At 43.4% G+C, this 19,589-nt stretch overlaps 1 protein-coding gene across 2 annotated transcripts in view; it reads right to left on the bottom strand.

Moving 5' to 3' along the window:
* The window catches only part of GPATCH1 (G-patch domain containing 1), a 44,471-nt gene extending 25,379 nt beyond the window's left edge, over positions 1-19,092 (bottom strand). For both annotated transcript variants that reach the window (XM_036274607.1, XM_036274606.1), the window contains exons 1-9: positions 19,019-19,092; positions 11,404-11,538; positions 9,135-9,220; positions 6,136-6,296; positions 5,474-5,571; positions 4,880-4,938; positions 4,134-4,376; positions 2,399-2,546; positions 896-975 (exon numbers count right to left, since the gene is read on the bottom strand). In XM_036274607.1, coding sequence (XP_036130500.1) covers positions 896-975; positions 2,399-2,546; positions 4,134-4,376; positions 4,880-4,938; positions 5,474-5,571; positions 6,136-6,296; positions 9,135-9,220; positions 11,404-11,538; positions 19,019-19,091 — 1,083 coding nt within the window. In that variant the 5' untranslated portion in view covers position 19,092. The remainder of the gene's footprint in view (positions 1-895; positions 976-2,398; positions 2,547-4,133; positions 4,377-4,879; positions 4,939-5,473; positions 5,572-6,135; positions 6,297-9,134; positions 9,221-11,403; positions 11,539-19,018) is intronic.
* Positions 19,093-19,589: the final 497 nt, after the last annotated feature.

Here is a 19,589-nt window from a genome sequence, read left to right on the forward strand (position 1 = left end):
TTTCACATTTCTGTTCATAATAGTGGCTGAGTACCCACACTGTTTTAAATATATTCTGCTCACTATTACAACACATTAACTATTACCACTAAACCAATCACAGCCACTGTGATTCTGAATCTAGTTTCTCAGGCTGTACTGCTCCTGGCCCCCCATGTTCTGCGTGACCACAGGCCAAGCCACAGAGGTACTCAACAAATGTGTGCTGAATGAAAAACGAAAAGCTCATTACACAGTGGGGGACAACCTAAAAAAAGGATGCCATCAAGACAAATGGCCAGGCACCCCTCCTGAGTTATCAGCACCCACAACTAACTTGCGATGTCCAGCTAGGAACAGGTGACTCTGAGGGGTGTTAAAGAGCCATCTGGCCTAACCTGCAATAAAGTCTCATAAAAACAGCACTATCTGGAAGAGCACATGGACTTCTCTCCAAGACTTGACCTGCATGTGCCTGGCTTCCCTCCCTTCTGCTTGCCCAGGCAAGGAGCCCAGGGAACCACGCCCACGTGCTTATATGCCTCACCGCTGGAGAACTCTGGGCTGTGGGTCATTACAGCTTTTTTACAGTTTTCTACTTTCCCTTAAGTTACATTGTCCCTAGAATGTTAGCAATTCCATTCTCCCACCTGTTTCTAATAAAATTCTTTTTTAATGGAAATAACCACTCACTTGAAGTTTGACTTTAAAAGATCAACAATCAGCTGTTTTGAATACAATGTGGCTAACCACTTCTAATACAGAATACCTTTGCCTCCACAATCACTAGTAAGTAGGCAGGTGCTTTTGAAAACAGAATTTACTTATCATTCCAGTTGTTGGTATAATAACTCGGATTACAGATTACATAGCAAATATTTTAAGCATTAAACCAGTGAAAAATTTTTTTTCTTACTTTCTTAGAAGACAAAGGTTTAGAAGCCAAGGAAAATCCATCCAATATTTTGCCAATGTATCGAAGATCTTTCTCTGATTCTATAAAATGATGTCATTGATTAATTTCAGAAGGACAGATAAGAATAAGACAAAAGACGTCAGTTTTTTATCTCTAAGAACACAAACACTACATGTCACATGTGATGTCACAGAGATAGCAGTAAAGGAGGAAATACCTCTATTGACTCAGGCAGTCCAGCCCACACCACCCACAGCTGATTAGGCTGCCCAGGACCCAAGGCTATGGCCCTCCAAGACAGAAAAAGAGCTTGAGGTCCTAAGATAAGGGGCACCAAAAAATATACTCTGTGGAGTAAAATATCTCAAGTAAAAGCATCAAGAGAACAAATATGGATAAAAGCAAAAATCATAATTGTGAGAGGGTCATTTCTAAAACTAGGTGAAGAACCATAAGGAGACTACCTCCCAATTTCCTTAGCAACCATCCAAATGAGATACAAAAGGCAACATACAACCAGGTCAGCCGGTAATCTAATCTTAGTACAAATTAAAAGGTAGTTTTGTCTTTTTTTCAAATAAAATTCTAACAAGAGATAAAGGTCACTGCTTCAGGAAACAAAAGGACCAACGCCCTCTGACTAGAAGCCAGGGACCATGCACTGGTGGCAGAGACAGCCCCATTGACAAAGGCTCTTTTATTATCAAGGATTTCTTGCGAATAGTGGTTCTGTCAAGACTCCATATGCAGCCCTGACCCTGAGTGGCTCAGTTGAGTATCATCCCATGCATCAAGAGGTCACTGGTTCAATTCCCAGTCAGGGCACATGCCCCGGTTTCGGGCTCGATCCCCAGTAGTACAGTGTACAGGAGGCAGGATGTTTCTCTCTCTCCTTCCCTCTCCCTTCCACTCTCTCTCTCTCAAAATCAACCTATAAATTAAAAATTGAAATATTACCTAGGGTCTGAATCACTATAGACTCTGACTTGAAATTCTAGTTGTGTTGACAGATGTCCACCTGTCTGCCCAATAAGAGCCAGAGACACAAGTAGAAGACAGGCTGCCAAGGTCCATCTTGCTACACAGTACTCCTTCCACTGAGTCACTACACTTGACCTTCAGACCTGCTGCTTGAGTTGGCCTACTCTGACCACCTGCCTACCTCCTTGAGCTGGAAGTGCTTCCCTCTGACCCAGTGCCAGCTCTTACCTGCCCACACACGCTCCTTCCCTGATTCCAGACCTCCTCTTCCTGCCCTCCTTGACCTTGTCTTGATAACTGGCTTTGGTTTTGACCCTTTCTAAATCCTTCTTCTATCTTATTTCCCGCATTGGGCCTCTCTTCTTCCCACTTTGTTTCTCACTCTGCATCTTTGACCAACACCTCCCTACTCCTTGAGGTTGTCAGAAGGGATTGCAAGGTTGACACAGTATCAACCTTGCAATCCCTTCTCCTGATAACCTAATGTTGGTCCAACTATGAGTTGCAGGTCTATGGAATCACCTTTCTGACTTTGATATTGCTTGGGCGCTGTCCAGCCGTAGAGTCCATCTCCAGGCTCCTCATCCTTCAAAATGGTGTCATACTTGGACAGAGTTTCTGTGGCATAGATATCATCATCTTCATCTTCCAGGGCACCGACACCAAAAGCCTTCAAAAACAAAGTTTCGAATAGCAATCACAGATTCTAGGGCATGTCTGCACTGCAGGAGAAAGCTGCTTTAAGGATGTAATTGAACAGACCACATTCGCAATGGAAGATCACCAAGACAGAAGCAAATGGGAGACCCAGACTAATACACAGACTCAAGTCCTTTGGATTACAGTGACCAGAAGAGAATGCCATGCCCAGCAGCAGCTATGGGTCTGGGTCCTAGCATGGGCAGAGGAACGAAGACCTCACACAAGCAACAGTGCAGGAGAAATGGGGCCTCCAAAAGGAGAAAGGAAGGATGCTCATCTACTGTTCAATATGGCCTGAGGACAGAGCTGGTGACCAGGGTCTGAAGACCACCCTACTCTAATAGCTACTATAAGAATTCCTAATCTTTGTGGGAAATGATCTCTAATAAGTATCTCTTTTATTTGTTTTTAATATTTTTTCTTTATTGATTTGAGGGAGAGAGAGAGAGATAGAAATATCGATGAGAGAGGACATTGACTGACTGTCTCCTATATGTCCCCCATTGAGGATCGGGCCCACAGCCTGGGCGTGACTTGACTGGGAATCAAACTGGCGACCTCTTGGTGCATGGGTCAATACTCAACCACTAAGCCACACTGGCTAGACAGTATCCCTTTTTTGTTAAAAGAACTGGAAAAACCCTAGCCAGTTTGGCTCAGCAGTTAGAGCATCAGCCTGTGCACCAAAAAGGCCCGGGTTCGATTCCAGCTAAGGGCATGTACCTTGCCCCAGTTGGGGTCATGCAGGTGGCAATCAATCAATGTGGCTCTCTCACATCAGTGTTTCTCTCTCTCTCTCTCTCCCTCCCACTCTGTCTGAAGACAAATGTAAAAATATCCTTGGGTGAGGATTGAAAAAAAAAGAATTGAAAAAAACCAAAAAACAATAATGGCCCTGGTTGGTTTGGCTCAGTGGTTGGAGCGTTGGCCTGTAGACCAGAGAGTCCTGGGTTTGGTTCCTGCTAGGGGCATGTACCAAAAAAAAACCCAAAAATCAATAATGACATTTTTCTAAAAGTAACTTGGAAAGAAAAGGTAATAATGATGTTTTCTAAACATTATTTAGGAAAAAACCTCTGAATCAACTGGAAAGAATAGGCAATCAGGAAAAGTTCTCCATATCCTCAGAGGTACAAAGCAAGTCACCCAAGTGAAACTCATACCGAAACGCCCAACTTAGGGCTGGCAGCTCCAGGAAATAGTCCAAGAGGTAGTCAGACTTGGATCTGAACTCAGAGAGGCAAACTGAAATTCAACTATTAACTAAGCCAAGGGGGTAAGTGTGGTTTTCTGCTCGGTGCCACAAGGTGTGAGAAAGCAGTCCTCACTCCTGGGAACACACAAACTCCACCAACAACGTAGGTCACAGGATCTCAGGAGTAAATACTAAAATCACATAGGTATACTTCACATGTCTTCAGAAAAGGAAAATATAACTACTTCAAAATCTTCCTATTGTCAATCAATAATAAGTGCCTACTATGGGGCAAATATAATAAGGAAAGTACTCTCATTTGTCAATGGTTCCATGTTTATAAAACTGAAACACTTGTACCTGGCCTGAAATTCCCAGTTTTCTTCCTTTATTCATTCCAATATCTCCAATAAGATTGCTGGTCCCCTCAGGTCTCCCACTGAAAAGATTAAGATGTTCTCTCGAAGTTCCAAACAACGCTTGGTGGGGATCCAGGCCCTTGTAAGCCAGTCCATGTACATTATCTTTAGGTGTGAAATCCACAGGCATGACATCTTTGGGTGCAAAGGTCACATTTTCTGGCAGGTAGTCATCATCTTCGTCCTATTTAAAAAATGAAATGAAAGTGAGTCACTGCCTTGCAAAACGGAAGCCTATAAAATACTATTTTCAAATGCAGTGATTAATTCCAAACAGAACAATGACCAAACTATCATTGCCACTATTACAAATCACTAAATCAAGTCCCTGAACAAATGAAACCAACACAAACAACTCCATTTTAAGAATCTAAACAGACCTGAAATATCTATGGTGCTGAATACAGCATTTGCCATTATGAGAATAGTTTTAGGGTACGGGTATTTCACTATAATGGGATGTGATTGATTTAAAAAATTGTTTCGATTGTTTACAAATGATGTATTGTAGAACTGTACACCTGAGAGCTGTATAATTTTATTAACCATGTCATTTTAATAAATTCACTTAAATAAAGACAGACAAGTTAAATAGTAAAAAAAATTGTTTCCGATCAGAAAATTTTACATCTATAAAGTAACAAATGCTACTGTACCACACTGAAGGTCAACCATCCCATACAATACCTCAGATCCTTCAGAGCCTCCAGGAGGTAATGCACAGCCATAGATTTTTACTCCAGGATCTAGAAAAGAGATTTCAAATGCATCAGTCATGAGCAACTGAAAATACAGAAACTGAGCAACTGAAAATACAGAAACCCGAGTTGCTGACACTCTTCAGAGGTACATGGCCGCACTTGTAAAAGGTGCTAGCTTTAGGGTCCAAGACTGATCTCTCAGGAATGTTTTCCGCCAGCCCCTGCCAAACCCACACTCTGGCAACACTGTGCTAAACGAGTAACCACTACTGCTCCAGCACCAGGGAGAACCAAAAATAATTATTGCTGCTTCCAAGAGTTCACAGACTAGGTGGGGGAGACCCCAGGCAAGAAAGAGAAAATAATCATGTTAAATTGTAACATACTTCTGGCAGAACTAGAAACAGTTTCATATGCCCCTAATGGGAATATTAACTAATACAATTCTTCCCAAAAGCGATTTCACGTTACACACAAGACACCTTAAAATACGTGCATACCACTCAGCAATGTTACTGCTAGAAACAGGTAGCCATAAAAAAGTATTAGGATTAGGGCTGATGACAATCAATATACATACCAGGTTTTTGTCGGCGCGGTCTTCTCTTTACTCGAGGACCAATTCCTTGTCCTTCCTTCCAACCCATTTTTCTTAGCAATTCAAAACCAACAGATAATCTAGGATAGCAAGGCATTGAAAATGAACTTCTTTTTACAACACCAGAGAACAGTAGGAAGTAAGCAGCCTTTGAGTTCCTGTCCAGCTCATATACGGGTTGTACCTGAGCCCCCTGCCCCCCATTCATGTTAGAACTGCATGGCTCTGCCATTCTGGACATGTACTTGATGACTCAACTTGGGGTGCATGTCTTGCCTGGGGAAGTCAATCAGATGTCTTTTCTCCTGGGCCCGGAATGGGCACATAGGGACTCTCGATGGTCCTTGTCAAGCACGCAGCCCGGGAAACCCTGAAGGGCTGAGGCTGCCACATGGGGCCACAAGCTCAGGAGAGAACAAGGAGGTATGCAGAACGAGAGAGCAGAATGAGGCTGGAGCTCTAGAGCACTCCATGTAATACCAGTTTTTTGGGAAAAACCCCTTTGCACTCAAGTTAGGCTAAGAAAGCTTGTCCTACTTGCAACCAAGTAAGTACTTGGTTAGTTACTTCCCTAAGTAAGATCGTCACACATGTGCAAAGCAGTGATTTCAAGATCAGAAAAGTCAAAATTAGAGTCTTCTCACGTGGCTGATGTTATGAGGTCATCAAGCAGAGTGGCTCCAGGAATAGGGGCAGTAGCAGCTGCCAACTGCCTGGCCTTTTCTCGTATTCTATCTTTGGTTTTGGAAGCAAAATCATCTGTGGTAACAATCGCTTTAGGTGCTATCCCAAATTCACTAAGATCCTTAAAAAAAAAAATTTAAACAAAGTTATTTAGATGATTTGAAAAGTGATTAAACATGATACATCACATAGCTTTAGTTCTTTAAAAAAAAAAAAGCAAAAAAAAAAAAACTCCACAAAACTGAGTTTGGGATCAGAGGATCGGCTGACTTTACACAATGACTTTGGAACCCTCACATAAATTAAGGCCAGTGACCAAGAGCAAAGACATTATAGTGGCTACTCAGTAAGGTCACAAGGGGCACTGCCAAGCTAGGAAAACAGGAAGGGCCTCATTCTTCTCAGGCAATATTTCAAAGGTCAGTGCGAAGGGTGCACATCTGAGTCACAGCCAACAAACATTCGTGGGCACCTATGTGCCAGGCCCTGAGTTAAGCGCTTTTGTACTTACTGTTGGCTGCCTGTCCAACAGCCACTGCCCCTTCCCCTTGCCTCAGAGTCCTGAGATTATACAGGTGCCTGCCTTCCTCAGTGCCACCATACACCTCTGGAGTGGTGTCCCCTGTGTGGGGGCTGTGGTGGGGGAAGGTTAGGGAATGGGGGTTCATGTCTTATCTAAGCCAGTCATTTTGACCCCAGTTCCCTTGTTTTAGAAATGAGCATGTAGCCCTGGCTGGGTAGCTCAGATGGTTAGAGCATAGTCCCCAAACACCAAGGTTGCAGGTTTAATGGTCAGGGCACATACAAGAATCAACCACTGAATGCATAAATAAGTGGAACAACAAATCGATGTTTCCCTTTCTCTTTCTCTCTCTCCCTCCCTATCTCTCTCAAAAATCAATCAATAAATTTTTTTTTTAAAGGCATGTAAAACAATTTGTCCAAGCAAATGGGAGGAAAATATCACTGGAAGATTTATGTAAATAGTTTCTTTGACCTAAAGAAAAGATACCACCCTAGCCCTTTGGCTCAGCAATTAGAGCGGTGGCCCTAGGACTAAAGGGTCTCAGGTTGATTCTGATCAGGACACATACCTGAGTTGCAGGTTCTATCCCCAGCCCAGGTAGGGCTTGTGCAGGAGGCAACCAATCAATGCATCTCTCTCACATAGATGTTTCCCCTCTCTCTCTCTCCCCCACCCCTTCCTCCCACCCTATCTAAAAATCAATAGAAAAATATCCTCGGGTGAGGATTAAAAAAGAAAGAAAAGATATCAAGAAGAAAGTCTCTTCCACTGAATAATATCATCCTGGGTGTGCCCCTGGAAACTATGAGGGGATCTAGTGCAGGGACAGGCCGACATGCAGAAAATGACTGAGAAGAGAATCTGGGGCCTTGCTGGCATTTAGACTTCTTGTTACATGAGATATGTTTCCTTATGGATTATGCCACTCAGATAGGAAGGGGACCTCCCCTTGCCTCTTACCTGAAGCCTAAAGCACGCTGATGTAAGTATTTTACTTAATCTGTATCAACAATGAATCCATGATTAGGTTTTAAGAGGAGTTTACTTTTAAAACAAAATGCAGCACACCCAGTTTAGAACCACCCCCACCAGCCTCCATTTACCCCTGAGAAGTTTACAGTCATTGTTGCTTTAACAATGTGCCCAGATGCCTGCACATGGCTTCCTCACTCCTTTCTCCAGTCACCCGCTGTTCTTTATATATATTCATTGACTTTTTAGAGAGAGAGGAAGAGAGAGATAGAAACGTTGATGAGAGAGAGAAACATGAACTAGTTGCCTCCTGCACGCCCCCACACTGGGGATCAAGCCCGCAACCTGGGCATGTGCCCTGACCAGGAATTGAACCGGGACCTCCCACTAAGCCACACCAGCTGGGCGCAACTGAGGCTTTTTCAAGTAAAATTTCCTGTACAGGTGTTCCTTGTTTTATTGCACTTCGTTTTGCTATCCTTTGCATACAATTCACTTTTTACAAACTGAAGGTTTGTGGCAACCCTACACTGAACAAATCTATCAGTGCCATTTTTCCAATAGCCTCAGATGATGGTTAACATTTTTGAGCAGTAAAGTTTTTCTCTTTTTAATCCTCACCTGAGGATATTTTTTCCTTTTTGTTCAGTTAGAGTGGGAGGGAGAGAGAGAGAAATATCGAGGTGAGAGAGACACATCGAGTAGCTGCCTCCCGCACAACCCCAAGTGGGGCCGGGAACAAACTGCAACCAAGGTACGTGTCCTTAGTGGGAACCGAACCCAGGTCTCTCTGGTTCGCTGGCCAACATTCTAACCATTGAGCTAAACTGACCAGGGCAGTAAAGTATTTTTAAATTACGGTATGTACTTATTTTTAAAGAAATAATGCTATTGACCCTTAGACTATAGTAGAATATAAACATAACTTTTATATGTACTGGAAAACCATAAAACTCACATGACTTGCTTTATCCCAATATTTATTTCATTGCAGTGGGTCTGGAACCAAACCCACAGGTAACAGCTCCAAGGCATGGCTGTATATGACTTTCCTCTACAATATTTTTTTAAAAATTTATTGATTTAAGAGAGGAAGGGAGAGAGGGAGAGAGAGAAACAGTGACTTGCCACTCCACCCATCCAAGAACTGTAATGGTCAACTCTGGTATGTATCCCAACCGGAATGGAACCTGAAACCTTGGTGAATCGGGACGATGCTCAACCAATTGAGCTATCTGGACAGGGCTCCCCTATACTCTCGACTTTAGAAACTACCTCCAGCATAAGACATTACTCTGATGAACACGAATCCATTGATGTACAGGGCAATATAATCTAAATACTTAAAAGATAAAGTCTTAAATACAATGAGCAAATCAGACATTGAACTTTCTGAGGAAGGACAAGGCTCTACAACAACCAACTACTAACTAACTGGCAATTAAAGTTCTACACACCCACCTCTTCATCCATAAAATCTTCAGGACCAAGAACAGATTTGTCTGCTCTGTTCTGTCGTGAAGACACAAAGGAAGAAGGTGTCCATCCTTGAAAGAAAAGAGTTTAGAACATTACAATCATAGGTGGCATTTTGGTTTATAACTAAATAACTAAACAGCATGTATGGACTTGAAAGCCCCAATAACTACAAACTTCTGACTACTTCCCATCTCACTGTTCATATAGACAAAATTATTCCACATAAACTTATTAATTCCCATATTCCATTGTTAAAATGTAGTGGATACAATGAGACTTCCCCATAAAAATTTGAAACCCAGTGAAATCAAATTATACGTCGAAAGTTAAACTGTGAAAGGAACACAAGTAGATCTCAGCAGAAAGATGCAAGGTCACCTTAAAAGGCAGGACCACTCTGCCCTGGCCAGTGTGGCTCAGTTGGTTGAGCATCATCCCGTGAACTGAAAGGTTCAATTCCGGGTCAGGGCACACACCCAGGTTTTGGGTTTATCCTCAGCAGGAGGTGTGCAGAAGGCAGCCAATAGACATTATGCTCTCATATTGATGTTTCTCTCTCTCTCTCCCCCTCCCTCCCTTCCACTCTATCTAAAAATTAATGGAAAAATATCCTCGGGTGAGGATTAACAAAAGAAAATAACAATAATAATAAATTTATTTTCCAATTATAGTTGACATACAATATCATATTAAGTTTCAGGTGTACAGCATAGTGGTTAGACATTTATATAATTTATGAAGTGATCCCCCAATAAGTCTGGTATCCATATGACACCATACATAGTTATTACAGTATTATTGACTATATTATATTATTTTCTTAAATATATATAAAAGATCTGCCCTATTTTGTTCTTAATAATTCCTACATGAGTTAATCAGTTCATCTTCCATTCATATCTGTGATATATAAGTCATTTTTCTCCCAGTTTCTATGTTGAAACATTAAACAACACGCATTGCTTTAATCAATGCAGATATATTGTGTTGCACCATGTGAAAAAAGTTAATAGATTTTCCTCCAGGTCAAGAGCATATACTGACAAGTGGAGGCTTGGTCCCAGGTCAGGAGAGAGCAGCTCTAATCCTCCAAGGCTTCATCTACAAAATATGACACCTGCCCTCCTTAGACACTGAGTCGTATGACACAATTATTACCTGAGTAAATATGTGTGAAAGTACTTTGTGTGTGGCAAAATGCAATATAAAATGGAAGTCGTTATCATTTAATCATCCGGTTAGAAGTTTGTTTGTTTTTTCTTTCTTTCCTTTGTTAATCCTCACACAAAATATTTTTCCATTGACTTTTAGACAAAGTGGGAGGGAGGGAGGGAGGGAGAGAGAGAGAGAAACATCGATGTGAGAGAGACATATCAATTGGTTGCCTCCCGCACAACTCCAACCAGAGCAGGGGATCCAACCTGCAACCGAGGTATGTGTCCTTGACCAGGAATTAATCCTGCAACCCTTTGGTCTGAGACTGATGCTCCTAACTGCTAAGCCAAATCAGCCAGGGCTAGAGTTTTTTTTAAGTGAAAAAAACTCTTTCATCTTCAGGTAAACACACACACACACACACACACACACACACACACGTTGACTCCAGAAACATTCCTAATATTCAGAGATGACAAAAGTGTACAATGTATGTACTAAGACATTATAAAAAGTTTTTTAAAAAGGGAGAGGTGGGGCCCTGGCTGGTTTGGCTCAGCAGTCCAGAGAAACCCAGGTTCGGTGTCCGCTAAGGGCACATACCTCGGTTGCAGTTTGTCCCTGGCTCTGATTGGGTCGTGCTGGAGGCAGCCACTTAATGTGTCCCTTTCATGTCGATGGGTCTCTCTCTCTCTCTCTCTCTCTCTCTTGCTCTCTCTTCCTCCCACTCTCTCTGAACAAAAAAATGGAAAATGTCCTCGGGTGAGGATAAAAAAAGGGAGAGGTGGGGCCCTGGATGGTGTGGCTCAGTTGAGCATCATGTCATGCACCATGAGGTTGCTGGTTCAATGGTTCAATTCCGGTCAGGGCACATGCCCTGGTTGCGAGCTGGATCCCCAGTGTGGGGCATGCAGGAGGCAGCCAATAGATGTTTCTCTGTCATCAATGCTTCCTCTCTCGCGCGCACGCTAAAAAATAAAAACATATTTAAAAAAAAAAAAACAAAATAAAAAGGGAGAGGTGGGGAGGCAAGAATCTTGTGATATTTCAATCACTTGCTTTAGCAATATTACAGCTACAAGTAGGAAAATCATACCTTCTTTTGAGCCAACAGTGTTGAAGTACCCAGCAGAGAACCCTCCACTAAAGGCTCCATGAAACCGTTTATACCTTCCTTTTTCATCTCTGACAGTCTGATCCTGAAGAGGAATTGGTTTCTTTGGTCTTTCACCTAAAAAAAAATATTTTGAACGAGAAAGAGAAAAGGGGATGGTGGATTAGGAAAAAAATTAAGGAAAATGTCATTTCTTAAATATGACGAATTATTCACTTCCTCTAACTTCAAATGTAATAATTTTAATTAAGATCCTATTCCTAGGCTTCACTAGCTTATGTAGCTTAGGAAGCAATCAATTTTACCAAGCTTCCTTATAGGTCTAAAACAATTATAGATATTTCTTATTTATATTAGAGACATGTTTTAACAAAAAATGGCCTGCTTTTCCCACTAAATCCCATTATGAAAACTGAATTACACTGGTCAGGAGGAGAGTTCAAATAGATGGAAGTGAAATGTGCGGGCAGTGAAGGAGACAAATTGCTGGGGTGGCACATGGCATGCAGAGGTTTGCAATAAAAGAAACACTTCTTTATCTCTCTAGAACTTCATAGCATCCCCGACTCCAGAATTTTTCCCTTTGGTATTGCCTATTTCTCTAAATCTTACGAGTTTCCTTATTTCTGGGAATCTTCTGATTCTTTAGTTACTATTACTTCAACGTATTCCATTTCCTATTTTGCTGAAAGGGGCTGGGTTGCTACATCACACAAGCAGAAAGGAACTCAATACATTTTAGCCTAGTCTAAAAGTTCTATCAACTCCAATTCAAAATTATGAATCTATTTAAAATAAAAAGAAGCATCTTCAAACATTCAATACAGAAAGCAAGTTATACAATAGTTTAGGGCAAAGGGTTGAGTCACAACACTCTGGATTTTAAAACGAACTCCATCTTTACTAGCACTGGACTTTAGTTATCTTAACCTCTCTGTGCCTCAATTTCCTCATCTGTGAAATGGGGATGACACTAATAGAAATAACTATTTCATAGACTTATTACGCAAATGAAATAATGCCTGTGAAATGCTTAGCAAGAAGAGGGATGCACACCAAATATTTTTAAAGTACTAGCAATTATTATTAGTATATACAATAGGTAAGATGTGTCCTAAGGTCCATGTGTACCTATTACTTCAATAATTAAGCCAGTTACTACTTCTGGAAGATGGAACAAAAAGTAAAGGAACTTCCAGTCTCATTGTCTCAAATTCTTACTTGTAGCTTACAAGGTCTCTAGGTCGTTTCTGGAGTAGAATCCACAGCAGGGTAGTCAAGAGCTCAGGTTCTGAAAACCAGGAGATCCGGGCTCAAATCCCCAAACTCTAATACTTGCTAGCTCTGTAAACTTGAGCAAGTAACTTGATCTCCATAAGCCTTAGCCTCCAAAAACTACAAAATTAGGGTGACAACAGAGCCTGCCTTGTGGAGAGGTACTGAGGATTAAATACTACATTCAGAGATCTATGCACAGTGCCTGATCTTAGCGAAGCTCAGTTAAATCAGCTATAATTTCATTTCACTCTAAAGAACTGAATTACAATGTAGAACCCATAATCCAAGAAGTTCACCATTTCTTAAAAAGGCAGTACACACTCCATTAGGGTACGTGCACCTGGCACGAGTCTTGGCTAAGGTCAGAGTTCCTCAGCCTTAGCACCTACAGCCAATTTGTGCTGGATATTTCTTTGCTGTGGGGAACAGTCATCAGGTTAAAGAGAGAGAGGGTAGTCCTGCCAATGCTAGGTGCTGTTCTTGCTCCGTTCTCCAGGTGCATCCGATCTGAAAGGGAAGGTAAGATCTGCGGACAACCACTCAGAACCCGCAGCAGACGACGGGCCACCCACGGGGCTCCTGAGGAGGTGCCACCTCTAACCACAGCATGGGAAATTCCAGGGAGAAGGTGACATTTTAGCCAGGCCCTGCTATAATTATTGCTACTAATAACAACTAATCCCTTTTTGTCACACATAGTATCTCACTTATCATACCCTGATAAGGATGCTTTCATTAACTGCCCTGAGGTCCACAGCTAATAAGCACAAAGCTGAAATCAGATCTCAACTCTACCTCCAAGCCAGGGATGCCACCCAAACTGTCCTTAACTCATTCCTGACCAAAAGTTTACTGAGGGTCTTACATGGAAGCAGCCCTGTTCTATATCCTGCATATGGAAAATGAAACACAACTCTATCCCTGCTCCCAGGGTGCCCGGAGCCCAGCAGAGGAGACCTGCATGTATAGGAACTCTTCTGACAATGTGTAAGACCACAGCATCACAGTCACTCTAGGCAGGAGCAGAATTTGAAAGCTGCAGGTAGGGACACAATCCCATCAGTAAACAGGAGGCCTAAAAGGGTAATGTCAGATGTTTTGAGAAAGTAGTCTAGTTTGACTAGATGGCAGAGAAGAAATGGAAGATGCAACCAGAAGGGAAGCCCAGCCAGTGTGGCTCACTGGTTGAGCATCGACCCATGCACCAACAGGTCACCAGTTTAATTCCAGGTCAGGGCACATGCCCAGGTTGTGGGCCCGATCCCCAGTGGGGGGCACGCAGGAGGCGGCCAGTCGATGTTCTCTCTCATCGATGTTTCTACCTCTCTCTCCCTCTCCCTTCCTCTCTCTCTAAAATCAATAAAGAAATAAAATTTTTTTTAAATTTTCACTTAAAAAAAAGAAACCAGAAGGGACGATCATGTAGAAGGCTTTGAACATGGTACTGCAGGGTCTGGGGTATGTCTTGTGGGTGATGGAAGCCACAGATAGCTTTAAGTGGGAGAGTCACAGCATCAAGGAGGAAGAAACTGGTCCTAAAATTAATCCTTGTACAGGACTGAGGCAGGAGTCAACTAGGAAAATTCCTTGACAAGTGAAATAGGGGACTCTAAGACAAATAATTAGACAAGGCCATATCATTTGAACAATGTACAGCCAGCTAATAAATGACAGTTTTATCTTCCCTAACCAAGGACACTTAGGAGCAAATGGTTTACACATTCCAGACCATCCTGGGGCAGACCAGCCTCAGTCCCACTCCCTTTCCAATAATGTTCCTTAAAAATAAAACTAACCAGAAAATAACCCACTCTTCGCACATTTTGATGAATCAACATATTGAAGGACACACCTGAAAAGCTCATGAATATTCTGTGAAGACCCTCTCCTTAGACCTCCCCTAGGATTCCAGTCAGCCAAGGAAAGATAAAAAAAGCCTCAAGGCAAACGATCCACAATGTGCTAGCCAGAGCACACCCACACCTTGTATCTTTGCTATTTTTCTCTTAAACTTGAAGGAACCTCACAAGACTTGCAACCGGGGAAGCAGTGGGTAGCAGCAGCTTGATCTGGGCTTACCCCCTGAACCTGTCTCCAAGGCCCTCCCTTTTCGCACTTTCTCCTGTCACTTCTACCTTAAGCCCTTCCTTTCTTTCACTGTCCCCAGCTTTAATGAACATACTCTCATAAGCCACCTGGACTCCTGTTGTGAAATCTTTCCTACAGGAAGTCAAGAACATACCCACTACCAGCAGGCCCTAGGCAGACCCACTGTAACAGGATGAGATGGAGGTGAGAATTCTAGAGTCAAGTGAAAGTGTCTAAGGAGCCCTGGCTGGTTTGGCTCAGTGGTTAGAGCATTGGCCTGCGGTCCCAAGAGACCCACATTTGGTTCCTGCTAAGGGCGAATACCTTGGTTGCAGTTTGTCCCTGGCCCTGGTTGGTCGTGCGGGTGGCAGCCACTCAATGTGTCCCTTTCACGTTGATATTTCTCTCTTTCTCTCTGTTCCTCTCTCTCCCTCCCATTCTACCTGAACAAAAAATGAAAAAATGTCCTCGGGTGAGGATTAAAAAAAAAAAAAAAAAGCGTCTAAGGAAAGGGTAGATAAATAAGCGCGGGCGCCCACTTCCTTCCAGGCCAGAGGGCCTATGATGTCTATGGGTCTATGTGTAACATTGCAGTCAATAACTCTTTCTATCAGGGCCAGCCACTTTAATTAAGTAGTGAAGTCCTTCCTCTGACAATGTTGTTCTAACCTGTCACTAAAACTTCAAAGCAGGAAGCAAAAGTGATTACTGGTCTAGTATGCTATAATGTAAAATCTACTTGGAGTGCATTTAAACTTCAAAGTGCTTAGGAAAAAATGAACCAATACTCAAAACTTCTAGCCCTGGCCAGTAGTTCAGTTAGTCAGAGCACTGTCCGTATATGCCAAGGTTGTGGGTTCGATCCTCGGTCAGAGCACATACAAGAATCAACCAGTGAATGCACAGCTAAGTGGAAGAACAAACTGATGTTTCTCTCTCTTTCTCTCTTTCTTTTTTCCTCTCTCTCTAAAATCAATAAGATAAAATTTTATATATATATATATATATATATATATTTCTTTTTTCTTTTTTAAACTTCTTATAATGAGAAGTTAAAGTCCAGGGGAAACAAAATCTACAAATCAAATGTCCCTTCCTTCCACTTTGAAAGCAAGGTTAGACCACTAGGCTTCATTTCAGATTTTGTGAAACATCAAAACAGGAAGATATAGTCCTGGCCGGTTTGCTCAGTGGTTAGAGTGTCAGCCCACGGACCAATGGGTTGCATGTTCGATTCCGGTCAAGGGCACGTACCCCGGTTTCCGTTCGGCCCGGCCCTGGTCGGGGTCCTGTGGGAGGCAACCAGTCAATGTGTCTCTCTCACATCGATGTTTCTCTCTCTCTCTCCCTCCCACTCTATCCGAACAAAAAGAAAAATATCTTCGGGTGAGGATTTAAAAAATAATAAATAAATAAATACATACATACATACATACAGGAAGATTTAGAAAAATATAGGTTCAAGCAGTTGATAACTTACATACAATACGTCACCTCACAAGGAAATAACTGTGAGGCCAGAACTATAGAACATATACAAACAGCTGCCTATTGTGGTTATAATGAGTACCACCCATGCATGTTTAACCCTTGCCCTCTTCCTGTGTAGCTATATTCTAACCAGTTTCCAAAAGATCCCGTGCTACCTTCTCGAGGTTCCTGTTAGCGTGCATAGGTTATTTCCTGTCTACCATCACATACTTTCGCACTTGTGAACCTTGTACCTTTGATCTGTGGATAAAAAGGGGGTTCTGCAATAAATCTGACAAGTCCAGTGACATCACAGGGCGATGTAAACATAAATTCCTAACAGGTAGGTAGGTCATGGTGGGTAGTCACACCCAAGGCATATAACTTTTCTAGAAAAAGATTTATCTTTGCCTTAAGCAAGCCCTACCCATTGTTTTTGTGCATCTAGTTTAACACATTTTTGAAATGCCAGTCTTTTTCAGACCCCTCAGAGGTAAAACCACCCTCAAGGGAGCACTTAATCTTACTACCCTGTAATCTAATCTCCACCTTGCTCTCTCTTACTTTCATTTAATCTTCCTTAGGTCCCCTCTTTAATTCCAAATTCATTTTTACTTTTTTTTAAAATATATTTTTATTGATTGTAGAGAGAGAGGTAGGGAGAGGAAGAGAAAAAGAGAAACATCAGTGTGAGGGAGACTACATGTTGCCTCCCATACCCACCCTGCCCAGTCGAACTGGCAACCTTTTGGTTGTACATGGGATTTGCTCAATCATCTGAGCTGCATCGGCCAGGGCCAAATGCATTTAAAAAAAAAAACTTGTAAACTGTTAATTTTGGGAGGCATTTTTCTTAGTCTGTTGTGATCTTACTTCCAGGAGTATCACCTGTTTGACTCAAAATAACAAACTCTTAAAAAACTCTCTACAAGTCGACAGCTCTCAACTAAATTTGAAACTCCTCAAACAGAAGATCTTTGCCAACAAACTCTTTGAGATCATGGGGTGATGTATTTGTCAGTGAAGCTAATGTAATCTTAGACTGGCCGGGCAGTGTGGCTCAGTGGATTGAGCATCATCCCATGGGCTGAAAGGTCCCGATTCGATTCCCAGTCAGGGCACATGCCTGGGTTGCGGGCTCGCTCCCCAGTGGTAGACATGCAAAAGGCAGCTGATGGATGTTTCTCTCTCACATGATGTTTCTATCTCTCTCTCCCTTTCCCTTCTTCTCTCTCTAAAAAAAAAATCAATTAAACTGGCCCTAGCCAGTTTTTCTCAGTGGTTAGAGCATCTGCTCATGGACCAAAGAGTCATGGGTTCGATTCTGGTCAAGGGCACACAACTCTGTTTCAGTTTGATCCCTGGCCCTGGTTGGGGTTGTGTGGGAGGCAACTAATTGGAGTGTCTCTCTCACATCAATGTTTCTCTCTCTCTCTCTCCCTCTGTCTCTCCCTCCTTCCCACTCTATCTGAAAATCAGTGAAAAAATATTCTCGGCCCTGGCCGGTTGCTCAGTGGTTAGAGCATCACTCAAGGACCAAAGAGTCCCAGTTCGATTCAGGTCAAGGGCACGTTTATCCCCAGCCTGGTTGAGGTTGTGCAGGTGGCAACCAATTCACGTGAGCAATGTTTCTCTCTCTCTCTCTCTTTTCCTCCCTCTCTCCTTCCAGCTTTATCTGAAGATCAATGTAAAAAATATCCTCAGGTGAGGATTTAAAAAAAAAAAGCTTTCAGGAGACTAGCCTTTCTCTTTTGTAAGCAGAGAATGGAAGCAGGACCAGTATATGGCAGAAGTTTCTAGTGATTAGAACTGTTCATAGGAAATAAAAGGGTCATCAGTGGAATTGTCCCAGAAGTACAACCAGCCTGTTAGGATGTGGTCAGTGTAGGAAAAAGATCTCACCAACAGGAGGTCTGCAAGTAACTCCTAGCCTACCATGCTTCCTTTGTGTTTCCCACAGGGAGGACTGCCATCAGTCCTTACTGGGCATGCAATACATTCTTTGCTGAACATATCAAGTCATTAAGGGGATCAGACCAAAACATGGGAGAGAACCTTCTTCATTTTGCCCTCCTCTACATTCCACCAGCAAGTCTGGTCAGCTCTGCTTTCAGCGTCTATCTCCACCCAGAACAGTACTTCCCACCGCCACTGCTAACACTCCAGTCCCAGCCATCACCATCTCCCGCCCTCTTTTTGCTGGTCTCCCTGCTTCCCTCCTGCGCACCCCCAACCCGACCCCTGTTCTAAATCGACAGAACAATCTTTAAAATAGGCATCTCTCACTTGTGTAAACTCCCCAAGGACTCGCCTACACTTCGTATACAAACCCAAACTCTCTGCTCCACCGACGCCAGTCCTGCCTGTCCCTCAATCTGCCAAACTGGCTCCGACTTCAGACCCTCTGCACTCGCTGTCCGCTCTGACACGCTCTTCCCCCCAGATCTTCGTAGGGTTGGTTCCTTCCTCTGAAGTCTGAGCTCGAACGTGCTCTCCTAGTAAAGACATTGCCTGACACCCCCCACAAGCCCCGCTCTCACACAAGCTTGTTTCGTCAGCTTTCTATTCCCCATCCCTCTGAGACTCTCCTCCGTCCCTCCAGACGTGAGCACCCCGAAAGCGGCGCACACGCCTCTCTCTCATCGCTGTCCCCAGCGCCCCTAGTGAGGCGTCTAGGCCCTGGGCCAGCCACGGCCCGGCACAGCGTTATGCGTGTCGCCTCGAATCCTGAGCCCCCGGCCTGTTTTCCACAGGCTCGCACCTTCTTCCAGGGGCTCCAAGCCTGTCCCATAGCTGACCAAGTCCTCGTCGCTGTCACTATCCAGTGCCGCCATCCTGCTGCCTTCCGGGCCCCGCCCCCTAGCTACGGAGGCCTAGACAGGCCAAAAGCCTTCCGCTTTGCCCGCTCTTCTGCAGCTAGGGTTTCCCATACTCGTCCGCGGGAGGCGGACTCCAGCAGGCGTTGCCTGGGAGACTTCGGAAGACACAACAGCCCACCCTGGAAGCCGACTGAGAGAAGCTGGAAACCACCCGGTTGTGGGCCTCAGGGCGGGGTCCCCTTCTTCTCCTGCCAGCAGACACTGCTCCCCTCAGTGCCACCCCAGCACCTGCGGGGAAAGTCCCTGTGATTCCAGATGCACGCACACGGTGTAGTGCAGTCTTAGGTTTGCATAGGTGGAGTCCCCTTCCAGATCTCTGGAGGGGTGCACAGACGCGGAAACCCCGATGATGCTCGTGGCGAAGGCAGCTCCGGACCACACTTGAGCAAAGAGAAAAATAAACAAGAGAATAAAAGAAAAAGAGGCAAAGAAAGGGTAAGGGAGGGGGGATAG

Source organism: Molossus molossus, unplaced genomic scaffold, assembly GCF_014108415.1.
Source record: "Molossus molossus isolate mMolMol1 unplaced genomic scaffold, mMolMol1.p scaffold_m16_p_21, whole genome shotgun sequence".
In the NCBI taxonomy this organism is placed as follows: domain Eukaryota; kingdom Metazoa; phylum Chordata; class Mammalia; order Chiroptera; family Molossidae; genus Molossus; species Molossus molossus.